This window comes from Prorops nasuta, unplaced genomic scaffold (genome assembly GCF_024137725.1).
Source record: "Prorops nasuta isolate Cenicafe-Biocafe unplaced genomic scaffold, Cenicafe_Pnas_1.2 PNAS00020, whole genome shotgun sequence".
Taxonomy (NCBI): domain Eukaryota; kingdom Metazoa; phylum Arthropoda; class Insecta; order Hymenoptera; family Bethylidae; genus Prorops; species Prorops nasuta.
The window spans coordinates 311,301-325,171 of NW_027116817.1; the positions used below are offsets into that span (position 1 = coordinate 311,301).

The window sequence follows — 13,871 nt, forward strand, 5'->3', positions numbered from 1 at the left end:
ATCACAATTGATTTATTTATTTGTTTATTTTCATATATTATCTATTATAAATATCGACTTAATCTCTGTCAGCCACGTGCTTTTACTTATTAAGAACGATTAATCGTTTTTCTATTTATGAGGTATATTAAATTAAATAGATTGCAAAAGGAATGACATATTAAATACCCAATACGGTTCTTGGGTTACTTATTTTTAATTCTGCAGCTTTCAAAAATGTTCTCCGCAATGTTAGAGTCACTTTTTGAAGCTACAGCTGTTAAAGTCATTAATGTTTAGAAATATGCAAAAAAAATATTTTGTTTTATTATGAAAAGACATACGAAGTAAATCAATTTAAGATTATAATTAATACTTTCTTTTGGAAATTAAACTTAATAGAGAAAGGTTCCATCGCTTTAATAAGCGACTTATGATTTTGCTTCTAAGCTGCCAAATAAGTGCCATAGCGTAGATGGTAAGGCGACTGCCTGCTGTTATCGCGGGCTCGGGTTCGATTCCCGAAGATTCGTGCAATTTTTTTAAATTTTGTTTTCATAATGATTTTTTTTTATTACCATTAATACTAGATTAAATAATAAATTAAGAAAATGAAATATTTTTAACAATAATACGTAACATCAGTTTCAACAAAATTGATCAATGTTACGTTTAATCATCGCATTTCCTTATTTATTATAAAATATAATAAGTTAATGGCTGCTTATAAATATTATTTTAATATTCATTTAACGTGGCCAGCTTTTTTATCATAGCTGCCAGAAAAGACATTTCTTAATTTGCTTCGGCTAGCACGGCTTTGCTCGTTGGCTAAACGAACGAAGATCGAGCGCGAGAAAGAGAGGTCCGATGAAAGTATACCGCTCTCTTTCGTACTTACGTTCAACGAAGCTTGCCGAAGTCAAGCGACGGAAGCCGAGACACGTATGCATCGCTGTGATGGTATATGTGATCAGCGAGAAGGGGCACGAGTGGGGATGTCTCACGCATGCCAGAATTTCCAGAAGGGTTTGGGAGTCGTAGTGAGCCTATGGTTGCATAGTGGGGGGAACGAATACCCGCTTTCTATCATCACTGCTTACGGCATTGCAGAACAATGCGTTTTCAATCAATTGCAATTTTTTCACTTAAATGAAAATGTTGCATTTGATGTAATGCACGATCTTTTTGAAGGTGTTTGTAGGCATGAAATGGGACAAATAGTATACGAATTAATCTTCATTCAAAAACTGTTTTCGTTAGAGGTTCTAAATAATAGGATCCAGTATTTTGATTTCGGGAATAAATATAGTGTAAATAAACCAGTTAGTATTTCAGATGCTGCAATTAAAAAAAAACTTATAATACTTTCTGCATCTGAAATGGCATGTTTCGTTCAATTTTTCGGTCTTTTTATAGGAGATTTAGTTCCTCACGATAATAAAGTTTGGAGAATATGGGTATTGTTAACTGAATTGATATGTACTGTTATGTCATCTTCGTTTAGCATTGAAAGTTTAAGTTATTTAAAAAATGTTATTTTTGAGCATCATTCATTATATCTAGAAACATTTAATGATAGTATTCTGAAACCTAAGCACCACTTCTTATTGCATTATCCAAGTATTATAAAAAAATATGGTCCGATCAAATATCTATCCAGTTTCAGATTTGAAGGAAAACATTAACAGTTTAAAAACATTGCTTCGGCAGTCGCTTCTCGCGTTAATGCTCCGCACACACTTGCTTTAAAGCATCAATTGCTTTTGAATTATCGCTTTTTTTTAAATGATGGTTTCTCTAGTATTCCCAAATTAGGACCTCAACTACAAGAAAATTTACTAAGTAGTATATGTCTTGAAGTACTGCAAGAAAAATTAGCTTTAAATACAATTAATAATTATAATTCCGTGGAATGGGTTAATTGTTACGGTACAATGTATAAACCAAAAATGCTTGTGATCGTAGAAAACAATGATATTTTTCCTACTTTTGGAGATATTCGAAATATTATTGTGAATGGGAATAATATTTTGTTTATAGTTACAATTTTGCAAACACTTTCATTTGTCGAACATTATCATGCGTATGAAGTTAAAACAACGAAAAGTTGTAAATTAGTCTCTCGAAATGATCTAGAATATTATTCCACTTTTAACATTCACATTTTGTCTAACGGTTTAAGGCACGAAATCGAGGAAACGTAAATAAAGGTTATAAGAAAGTAGGGATTTACAAAATTGCCTGCTATTTACAAATAAAGAAACTAATTGATATAAACAAATAAAATATTTGTAATTTTTTTAAAAATAAATATTTGCTTTTATTAAACTGAGTTATTCAAGTTGAAACAATTTTGGTTTTGTCAAAGGCATACATTTGCTCATATTTAGGTGATATTCATTTACCGTTAATGAATATCACCTATTATTGAGGAAATATTTGCTTGTATCAAACTCGCCGCTTTTAAGGTTAAAAGAGATTTCTTTGGAGCAAGGCAGTATTTGCTCATATTAAGGTGATATTCATTTACCGTTAATGAATATCACCTACTGTTCAGGAAATATTTGCTTGCATCAAACCCGTGGTTATATAAGTTGAAACAAATTTACTTAGATAAAGTTATTTATTTGCTCGTATTTAGGTGATATTCATTTACCGTTAATAAATTTTACCTACTGTTGAGGAAATATTTGCTTGTATCAAACCCGTGGTTATATAAATTCAAATAAATTTACTTGGATAAAGGCTTTTATTTGCTAGTATTCAGGTGATATTTCCTTTGAAATAAATTATATTTATTCACTTTTATTATATATGTACTATCTTCAAATAAATACTACTTTTTTGAAGTATATATTTCAAATAAATCACATTATTAATTTCAATTAAATCTACTAAAGCCAAATACACTGATTCACTCGTGAACTTTTTAAATAAATATTTACTATAAATTAAGCTAAATTTACTAGATTCAAGTGATTATTTTTCTCAGTGCACTTATCGAACACTTATTTAAATCGAACAAAGAACGGTTTTACAATACTTTGCTTTACCGCTACAGTTCGTTTTAATCTGGGGATTAAACCATAAACCGTATTTCTTTGGATTACAAAGAGATTTTTATTATCGATGATTTGTATATTCGCACTGAGAGAAACAACTGTTTAAATTAAACAAATCGATTTATTTGAATTTCAAGTTGTTATAATGAAATAAAATAAACTTGAAGTAAATATAATAGATTTAATTTTGATAATCTGAATGTTTAAAAATAGCAAATATATATTTGAAGAAAGATATATTCATTTCAAACAGATATTTAATAAATATAAACCAAATTAATTTCAACTAAAAATATTGTATGTTACATTCAGAAACATTGATTTATTAGAAATTATGTTTCCGTAGTCAAAAAAATGTATATATCAATGAAGTAATTTTTCCATTTAAATAAAACCTAGATTTACTTGTACTTAAAAATTGTACATTTAAAAAATATATTCTTGATACAATGAAATATTATTTGTATAAGATATATAATTATTTAAATTCAGTATATATTAATTTAGTTTAAATAAGAAGTTTAAGAAAAGCGAATAATTTTCTATGGTAAAAACAAACAAGTATTTATTGAATACAAAAAAAAATTTTTTTAATTAAAAGCATGTAGAATTCGATCAAATAAGTAAAATGTCCAGATTTAACATATAACCTCCTTATCACATTTATTTAATTTCAACTTAATTCATTTCATACTAAAAAATATATATTTCTGTGCGAGATAGTGCCCAAGTAGGCTCCAGCCCTGTGGTCAGAAGGGAAGGTTATATCTGAGAATAAATCTCGAAGACAAATGTAGGAGGTAAAAGAGTCTTTATTCAAATAAATAAAATGTACAAATATATTTACAAAGAACCGCTAGACTAAAATGATAGACTTCCTAGGGAATTTGTTGTCGTCAAATTCTAGGGAATTTCGGTAATCGAAGATTCCCAAGAACCCCAAAGACTAGAATTCCCCAGGAAGGAACGCGGACTTATCAACTCCCGGACTGGACAATTTTCCCTAGGGTATTCCCTAGTAAAATCCCCAGCCACGGGAGGAAGCGAAGTAGGAGAGGTGGATTTAGGGAAGGGGAAGTCCCCTTACCCCTCAGCCCCCTTCTCACAGAGCTATGGTGGCTCCGAGCCACCCCAACCCCTAGGGTGAATCTACCCCTCCCACTACCCGACTCTTTCGAGAGCCCTGGATTTGAGGGTCGGAACACTGGGTCCGAGGTAGTCCTCGGAGGCAGTGTGGAGGGGAAGGAGAGGGTTGGACTTCTCCCGGGCAGTCCCCGGAGAAATTTCCCTGAGGAGGGAGGAAATGCCGCAGAGGGGTAGTCCCCTCTTGGTAGGCGGTGGGTGGTTGGGTGATACTTACCAAAGTAGTCGACCCGTAGAGTTCGTCGGTGGAGGCGCTCGTTTTGTTGGCCTGGTGAGGTGTCAAAAAATGCCGTGAAGGCGACAAACTGCTGCTGTTGCGGCTGCTACGCTGCTGTTGCAGCAAGTTTGGGGTGCGATCAGAGATGTTAACTTGTGGGAATTCGGTATCCCCACCACGCCGCCACTAGCTAGCACGCACACAGTGCCAGCGGTACATCGGTGAGCCAACCCCACTACTGTCGCCGCTCGCTGGTCACGCACACAGCTACATCGATACGTGCGTGTCTCGGCTTTCGCCGTTGAAGTTCGGTTAGCTCCGGTGAGGTATGAGTACGAGAGGGATGAATATACTTTTCTCGGACCTCTCTTTCGCTCTCTATTTCACCTAAGTTTAGCCAACGAGCCGCGCGAAACTCCTTTTCCAAGGGTGTCGGCCGGCTCGATGCGCTCGTAAGAGAAATTTATTTTTTGACAATTATAATACAGGAAAATTATTAAATGTTACTATAATTTAACAATTATCCTCAAAATTGTAAAAAATTTTTATATATAAAAAATTATTATGATATGAAATAAAACTAACAAAGAAATAATATTATCCGTGTAACTAATTGAAAGAAAAAACCCTTATTATATTGCACAAAATGATCACTGAAGTGTGACATTTAAAATTAATTAAATAAAAAATTATACGAGAATACATGAGATTGATTAATTTGAAAAAAATGGTTAAAAATGAGGTAAAAACTCGACCATTTTCTTGCAACATCACTGTACCGATGGCGATCTGGATTTGCAAATATCACAAAATTGTCCAAAATTCATCAATTTCCTATGAAATGCAAAAATCTGACATAATTTCTATGATGAGAGCCTAATAAATGAAAATGTGGGGCGGCTAGGATGTTTCTTCGGTTACTTTCTTGTATGGTACACCTATAAGCGAATGAAATCTCCTAAAAAATATGCCAAAATAATGGCAGGAAATAAAATTGCGCCTTAATATTACAATGTAAAATACAATGTCAAGAAATAGCTCAAACTAACAACTTTCAAACTTGTTTCATGCAAAATTTTAGTGTAGGAGGTACTTCCGCCTTGAAAATTTTGCAAATTCATGTATAATTGTTGATAAATAAATAATTATTGATCCAGAATGCACTTAAAATAAAGGATTATTAAAATTGAGTTTTACACTATGAGGTTTAAAAATCTGACCTTATTTCTATATTGAGAGGCAAATAATTCCGTTGGTCAAGCTTCTTGGCTCTTTTTTCGGCCATAATCTGGTGTAAAATGTCCGAATGAACAAATAGATGCTATAAATGATAACCAAATCATGTTGGAATCAAAAGTTGGCTTTCATAGCTATGTTGCAAAATCAAGCCTAGAAATGGCTAAAATTGTCCATTTTCAAACTCATTTTCTACAAAATTGGAGTGTCGTAGCCGCTTCCGGTTGGATTTTTTTGCTATTTCAGGTATAATTGTCAGTAATAATAATAAAAATACCCTCTGATTGCATTGGAATTGAAATATTCATGCAATTGAGTTTTACACTATGAGAATCAAAAATCTGACTTTAAGCACATATTGAGAGGCAAATAACTCAATTTCTCTTGCTTCTCGGCTCTTTTTTCGGCCATAATCTGGTGTAAAATGTCCGAATGAACAAATACATGCTATAAATGATCATTAAATCACCTTGGAACCAAAAGTTGACTTTCATAGCTATGTTGCAAAATCAAGCCTAGAAATGGCTAAAATTGTCCATTTTCAAACACATTTAATGGGAAAGTGGAGTGTCGTAGCCGCTTCCGGTTGGATTTTTTTGCTATTTCAGGTATAATTGTCAGTAATAATAATAAAAATACCCTCTGAAAGCTCTGAAATGGTAAGTTTATTGAAATTCAATTTTACCCTACGAGAATCAAAAGTCTCTCTGAATCTCCATACTCAGCGAATAAAGCTTGTTGAATTTCTCTTCGTGTTCCATGAAATATTTCCTATTGGAAAAATGAAAACAATTTTTAATTGTAAATTGTTGCAGTGTTTTTTTTTTTTTTTTTTTAAGGGAAAAATTCATCCTGGCACACTTAGTATTACGGAAACATACATTTCTTCCTATTGTGTTCTTTCATTACACAAATAGTTATAAAACAGTTGTGTAATGTAAGTTCAATTGTTGGAATAAATATATATTTTAGCCGTATACTAAATAGTGTGGGACTCACCATCTCCATGCTTGTGTTGAATTAATATACTTATTAAGTTCGAACTACATGGTTCTTCTGACAGCGCCTACCCACTAAAAAACCCTCCTTTCGCGGTTTACGTATTTTTTCGGTCAATTTTACGTATTTTCTTTGAACTGTCGAATCCGTCAGACACTATTCTCATTTGTCGAATCCGTCAGACATTTTTTCACTTGATTTTATAATTGTCGAATCCGTCAGACATTTTTTCACTTGATTTTATAATTGTCGAATCCGTCAGACATTTTTTCACTTGATTTTATAATTGTCGAATCCGTCAGACATAGTTTCACTCGATTTTATAATTGTCGAATCCGTCAGACATTCCTTCAATTATCGTAAAGTACTTCGTCATCAAAATCACCATCAATATCATCATCGTCATTTGTGTATCCATGAATTGTACGAGTTACTTTATTTTCGACGTAACTTCTTGCGTATAAATTATCTTTTTCAGTTAATTTTATGTGTTTTTTACTTATTGGCATTGTAATGCTATCATGATATGTACATTTCAAATAATTTTTAATGACGCAAATTGCATTTAAAGTAGCAGAACTTATACGATTTCTTTTTTTCGTTTTGACATCAGGAATTATTGAAAAGCACCGTTCTGCTTCTGCATGAGAATGTGGAAGTGACCGTACTATGCACGATAGTAATTTCAACAAAGGATATTTTTCCTTCCTTTCACATTTAGTTTGCGAAATTTTTATCCACATGTCATCGAAGGAAAGTCTAGACCATTTATATTTCTGATCTGCTGACTCATCGTTAAATAAAGAAAACCATTCTTTCTTTAGCTCTATGTCATTTTTTATACCAAATGTATTGCCAATTTTTAATAATGCTGCAGCCGATGATTCTCTATCTGAGTTAAAAAGTGAGTTCTCGTTATCAAGAACTGTAAAATTTTTATAAAACTCATCATGTATTGGGAAACGGTTACGAATTTCGTCAGCAGCTTTTATTAAAAGTTTTAAACAACTCTTTTTAATATCATGAACTTGCATTTGCGTTAACGTTTCTTTACTCTTTTGGTCTTGCAGATATTCTTCACAATCATATCCTACGTTTATATCTTCCAACGGAATAATATTAATATCCTTGGAAAAATTAATATCACAGAAATTTGCTTGAGCTATGCAAAACTTCAATAATGCAGGTTTCATGAAATTTCTTAAAATAAAAATAAAAATTTCAACCGATTTTGGCTGCAATAAATGCAGTTTCGATTCGCGTGCTTGAAACTCGGCATTAAAAGTATTGAACTTATTTAAAATAAAATGCAGAAAATACAAATACGCTTTAGTTTCAGCGTTCTGCATACATTGGTGCAATTCATAGGCTTGCATATTATTTTCTGAGGATTGTTCTAATAGAAAGTTATTTAGAACACCCCAATATTCTAATATACGATCAATACATTTATAGCGAGTAAGCCATCGAGTTTCGGCATGCTTCAACAAATTTGTTATTTTTCCTGCAAAACACCTTTGAAATTCCCGAAATATTGCCGTCCGTTTAGGGCTTCCGCTCACGAAATTAACAATTTTCTTCACAAATTCTTCCGGGAATGAAGGTAGCTCTTTACAAGCAGCGGAAGCAACGAGTGACGATAAATGACATATGCATGGAAACGTTATTATATTTGCATTCTTTTCTAATATTTTCGTTCGAAAAGACGAATTTCTACCGATCATAACAGATGCATTGTCACAGGCTATTGCTAATATTTGGCTTAATGGTATTTGTTTTTTTACCATTTCATTATTAAACGCGGAAAATAACTTTTCGGTCGAACAATCTCTTGCGTCAAGACTTATTAATTGCAATAGACGTGTTTGAATTTGCAATGACGCAGGTTCAATATACCGAACCATTATTGAAAACCATTTTTCATTTGTTAAATCCGAAGTCTCATCAACAAATACCGAGAATTTTGTATTTTGTAACGTTTCCGTGAGACTTTGTGTTTCTTCGCGACAAACCACATTAGTTATAATTTTTGATAATTTAACACGTCCTAATGTTATGGCTTGTAGTACTTCCGGTTCCTTGCCTATCTGTTTAAACATATTAACCATTGCGGAGCTTGCTATATACGGGATATTATGTTCTACAAAAAACGTTGACAATCTTATTTCCGCTATTTTAACGCGTTCAAGAAAATCAAATTCTTTTTCCTTCGAAAATTCTGCGGAATTAGATGAGCTACTGGAGCCTTGCGGAATATGCCGATTTGAAAATTGAACAGCATTTTGCACGTGAATGCTGGAGGACTCATGTTTCTGAATTTCCGAATAACCGCAATTTAAAACTTTATCGCAAATTAAACAGTGAAACTTACTACTGTCATCAGGTATCGGCTTTGCCCACTTCATCCAAGATGGGTTCAAATCATACCAATGATATTGAAATTTCTTTTTGTGGCTGCTTTTTCTCTTTTGCGGATTGGAAGACATTCTAGTCTTTTTTGATACCGGGCTATTTTCACTGGAAGACATTTTCCACTCTTCCTATCACTTTAATCACTTTATATCACGAAACTGTCAATTAATCCGAACTTGACAATTTAATAGCTTTAAGGCAAATGCCCAAGATACAACGGCTTCATCTACTTTTATACATTTATTAAATTGTGTACAAATAAAGGCAGAAATGGGGTAAGGTTCAACGATTTGTAATGTAGGGTTGATGACCTGACGGAAAATTAATTAGTTGACATTAAAAAAAACTGATAGTTTCACTGGGAATCGAACCTGTGACAACAGGATCAGCATTCTTATGCGCTATCCACTCACCCACTACACGACTTCCTCAGAAAATTAAAAATTTCCGATATAAATAGCCAACAAGCTATTAGTAATAAATTGAATTAATAAATAATTCAATTAATAACAAATTCTTTTAGTCTAACTGCCAAATAATATTTTATTAAAGCATATAAAATATTTACGCATTATCGCTTAGATTATATAGGCGATAAAGTTTTAACTATCCAATGGAGCCTTGTGGTGTAGTGGGTAAGGCGTCAGACCTCTGTACCGTAGGACGTGGGTTCGAAACCCACTGCAGTAGTCATTTTTTTTGTAAAGATTTTCATGAAATAATTAAAATATTATTAAATGTAAGTAATATTTAATTTACTTCAGTATCGGAAATTAGAAATTTAATTTATATCGCGTTAAGAAGAATTCCAAATCGGTTCCTTCTCGATTTAAAAGTTACGGTTACTGTAATGTAGAAGAACTTGTATATAATACACAGGGTATACAGTAAATAATAAAGATGGCAAATAGAATAAAGCAACTAATCATGTGAAATAATATCTCCAACAATAATAGGTTCTCATGTAACAATTGTGTTAGAAAACCAATAGGACACCTTGTATATTTAATTTGAAAAGTATTGTGGTGATTTGGTGAAGACGAACTTCGTTGGTACCTCACTCGTATCTTGAATCTCGACGGATTAACTTCGTAGCAGCAGAAGCAAAGGAAGGATAATGTAAGTACTTTCAACAGTATTCAATAAATTTTTGACATTTCTCTCACTTTACTTTCTCCTTTATAATTGTCTCATTTATCGAATACAAAAACCTTTTCCTTCATATAATAATTTCAATTCTTTTTGTTTGTTACAGAATCATGGCCGAACCTATGCCCAATGGGAATGGTGAGTGGAAACGAACTTTTTAGTAAAGTCTATTTTGCAAATAATAAATTTTATTAATGATTATCTGTTACAGAAACTACGAAGGATCTCCTGCGGATTATAAAGGAGCGGGTGGAGGAGAACGGGGTTCTCCTCCACCAAATTAAGGAGCGGCTGGAGCAGCAGCAGCCACAGCAGCAGCAACTGCAGCCGCAGCAACAACAGCAGCCGCAGCAGCAACAACAGCAGCCGCAGCAGCAGCAACTGCAACCGCAGCAGCCGCAGCAACAGCAGCAACAACAAGTGGCAGTGCAAGCGTTCGTGCCTGCCACTCAGGCGGCGAGACCCGGCTATATACGTAAGCATTAACCATCTTAAATTTATAGTTCAACATTCAAAAATTTCCATTTAAAAACCATTGCATTGAATAGTTATTAGAAGCATTAGATTATTTATTACAATGGTATGGAAATATAAGAATGTTTTCTATTTTTTTGTTACAGCCCGAGCTTCTAGTAGGGGCAGCAGCAGGACCCATTATTATAGCCGGGTTAGGGAAGAATACCCTAGCCGGGGAAGGCCCCGTCAACGTCCTACGGGATATTTTATTTTTTATGACTAAAATGTAAAAAAAAAATAAAAAAAATTAAATGAATTTCTAAAATGTATTTATTTCATGAACCCTCTTACCCCTATATTATTTCACAGAAGGAGCACACTTATAGATCTCAAGAATGCAGATAAGAAGGTTTGATGAGCTCCATTATAGTCATTTAAGAATATAATTTACCAGCATAGCCATGAGACCCAACATTTGATCGTAGCCTGAATTGATTACTATAAATAGCATCTATTTGTTCATTCGGACATTTTACACCAGATTGTGGCCGAAAAAAGAGCCGAGAAGCAAGAGAAACTGAGTTATTTGCCTCTCAATATGTGCTTAAAGTCAGATTTTTGATTCTCATAGGGTAAAATTGAATTGCATGAATCTTTCAATTCCAATGCCATCAGAGGGTATTTTTATTATTATTACTGACAATTATACCTGAAATAGCAAAAAAATCCAACCGGAAGCGGCTACGACACTCCACTTTCCCATTAAATGTGTTTGAAAATGGACAATTTTAGCCATTTCTAGGCTTGATTTTGCAACATAGCTATGAAAGTCAACTTTTGGTTCCAAGGTGATTTAATGATCATTTATAGCATGTATTTGTTCATTCGGACATTTTACACCAGATTATGGCCGAAAAAAGAGCCGAGAAGCAAGAGAAATTGAGTTATTTGCCTCTCAATATGTGCTTAAAGTCAGATTTTTGATTCTCATAGTGTAAAACTCAATTGCATGAATATTTCAATTCCAATGCAATCAGAGGGTATTTTTATTATTATTACTGACAATTATACCTGAAATAGCAAAAAAATCCAACCGGAAGCGGCTACGACACTCCAATTTTGTAGAAAATGAGTTTGAAAATGGACAATTTTAGCCATTTCTAGGCTTGATTTTGCAACATAGCTATGAAAGCCAACTTTTGATTCCAACATGATTTGGTTATCATTTATAGCATCTATTTGTTCATTCGGACATTTTACACCAGATTATGGCCGAAAAAAGAGCCAAGAAGCTTGACCAACGGAATTATTTGCCTCTCAATATAGAAATAAAGTCAGATTTTTAAACCTCATAGTGTAAAACTCAATTTTAATAATCCTTTATTTTAAGTGCATTCTGGATCAATAATTATTTATTTATCAACAATTATACATGAATTTGCAAAATTTTCAAGGCGGAAGTACCTCCTACACTAAAATTTTGCATGAAACAAGTTTGAAAGTTGTTAGTTTGAGCTATTTCTTGACATTGTATTTTACATTGTAATATTAAGGCGCAATTTTATTTCCTGCCATTATTTTGGCATATTTTTTAGGAGATTTCATTCGCTTATAGGTGTACCATACAAGAAAGTAACCGAAGAAACATCCTAGCCGCCCCACATTTTCATTTATTAGGCTCTCATCATAGAAATTATGTCAGATTTTTGCATTTCATAGGAAATTGATGAATTTTGGACAATTTTGTGATATTTGCAAATCCAGATCGCCATCGGTACAGTGATGTTGCAAGAAAATGGTCGAGTTTTTACCTCATTTTTAACCATTTTTTTCAAATTAATCAATCTCATGTATTCTCGTATAATTTTTTATTTAATTAATTTTAAATGTCACACTTCAGTGATCATTTTGTGCAATATAATAAGGGTTTTTTCTTTCAATTAGTTACACGGATAATATTATTTCTTTGTTAGTTTTATTTCATCTCATAATAATTTTTTATATACAAAAATTTTTTACAATTTTGAGGATAATTGTTAAATTATAGTAACATTTAATAATTTTCCTGTATTATAATTGTCAAAAAATAAATTTCTCTTACGAGCGCATCGAGCCGGCCGACACTCTTGGAAAAGGAGTTTCGCGCGGCTCGTTGGCTAAACTTAGGTGAAATAGAGAGCGAAAGAGAGGTCCGAGAAAAGTATATTCATCCCTCTCGTACTCATACCTCACCGGAGCTAACCGAACTTCAACGGCGAAAGCCGAGACACGCACGTATCGATGTAGCTGTGTGCGTGACCAGCGAGCGGCGACAGTAGTGGGGTTGGCTCACCGATGTACCGCTGGCACTGTGTGCGTGCTAGCTAGTGGCGGCGTGGTGGGGATACCGAATTCCCACAAGTTAACATCTCTGGGTGCGATGGGTCCTTATCAAGGACCCATCTATATAATTCCGCGGCACGAAACTTGCCAGCGAGAGAGCTGCTCGTGGCGCTGGCCACCTAGTGGTCAGGCGCGCAAGCTGTGCCGCGGCCGCGACGCGCCAGGGCCTGTAGACGCGCAAGCGCGCCGCGGTGCGAGATAGAGAGAGACAGGTGGAGCGGCTACACGCTGTTGGTCTAGCCGTCCCCTGTGAACGCAATAGAGAGAGGGAGATATTGCAAAAATGTGGAATCTACTTCTCAGCATTGTTGCTCCTCCCGATCTCGAACAATTGTTATCATTGTGTTCTTTCCTTGTTTTGTCGGGTATGTGTGTATATCTTATGTATTCGTGTATTTAAATTCGCAGTTGTCACAATAGATTTAAATTATAAGACCTACATGCAGCGAGTAAGATCCGAAAAGAAGCAGGAGCAGGAAAATTGGGAGAAACAATGTTCAGTAGGATATGATTGCTATCAACTGGATTTTGACTTTTTCGGCATACGGTGGTTACAAAGTGGACATTTAATCGATTGGAACCCTCAATTTTATAATGGAAGAGATGAAGAGTTATGGTTGGAAAGATAGGAAGTTATTAATTTTCATAGATTAATATGTGATTATTTTTAATTAAGTGTGTATTTGTTGTATGTGTAAATGGTAATAAATATTTACAATAAAGGATATAATTGAGATTTTGTGCCTTCCTTTAAAACTGTTTCCTTGGAAATTCCTTCCTTATGATATTCTTCCTTAGAAGAACCTTCCTTTGCAGACCCTTCTTTGGAAGTT

The 13,871-nt window shown here is 34.0% G+C and overlaps 2 protein-coding genes across 2 annotated transcripts; one reads left to right on the forward strand and one right to left on the reverse strand.

Annotated features, from left to right (window-relative positions):
- Positions 1-977: 977 nt before the first annotated feature.
- On the forward strand, positions 978-2,186 carry LOC136780737 (uncharacterized). The gene is made up of 2 exons (XM_066739292.1): positions 978-1,602; positions 1,798-2,186. The coding sequence occupies exons 1-2, from the start codon at positions 978-980 to the stop codon at positions 2,184-2,186; spliced, it is 1,014 nt and encodes a 337-aa protein (XP_066595389.1).
- Positions 2,187-6,989: 4,803 nt separating this feature from the next.
- Positions 6,990-9,167, reverse strand: LOC136780738 (protein FAM200A-like). Its single transcript, XM_066739293.1, has one exon. It carries the CDS (start codon positions 9,165-9,167, stop codon positions 6,990-6,992), a length of 2,178 nt encoding a protein of 725 aa, XP_066595390.1.
- Between the last annotated feature and the right edge of the window lie 4,704 nt (positions 9,168-13,871).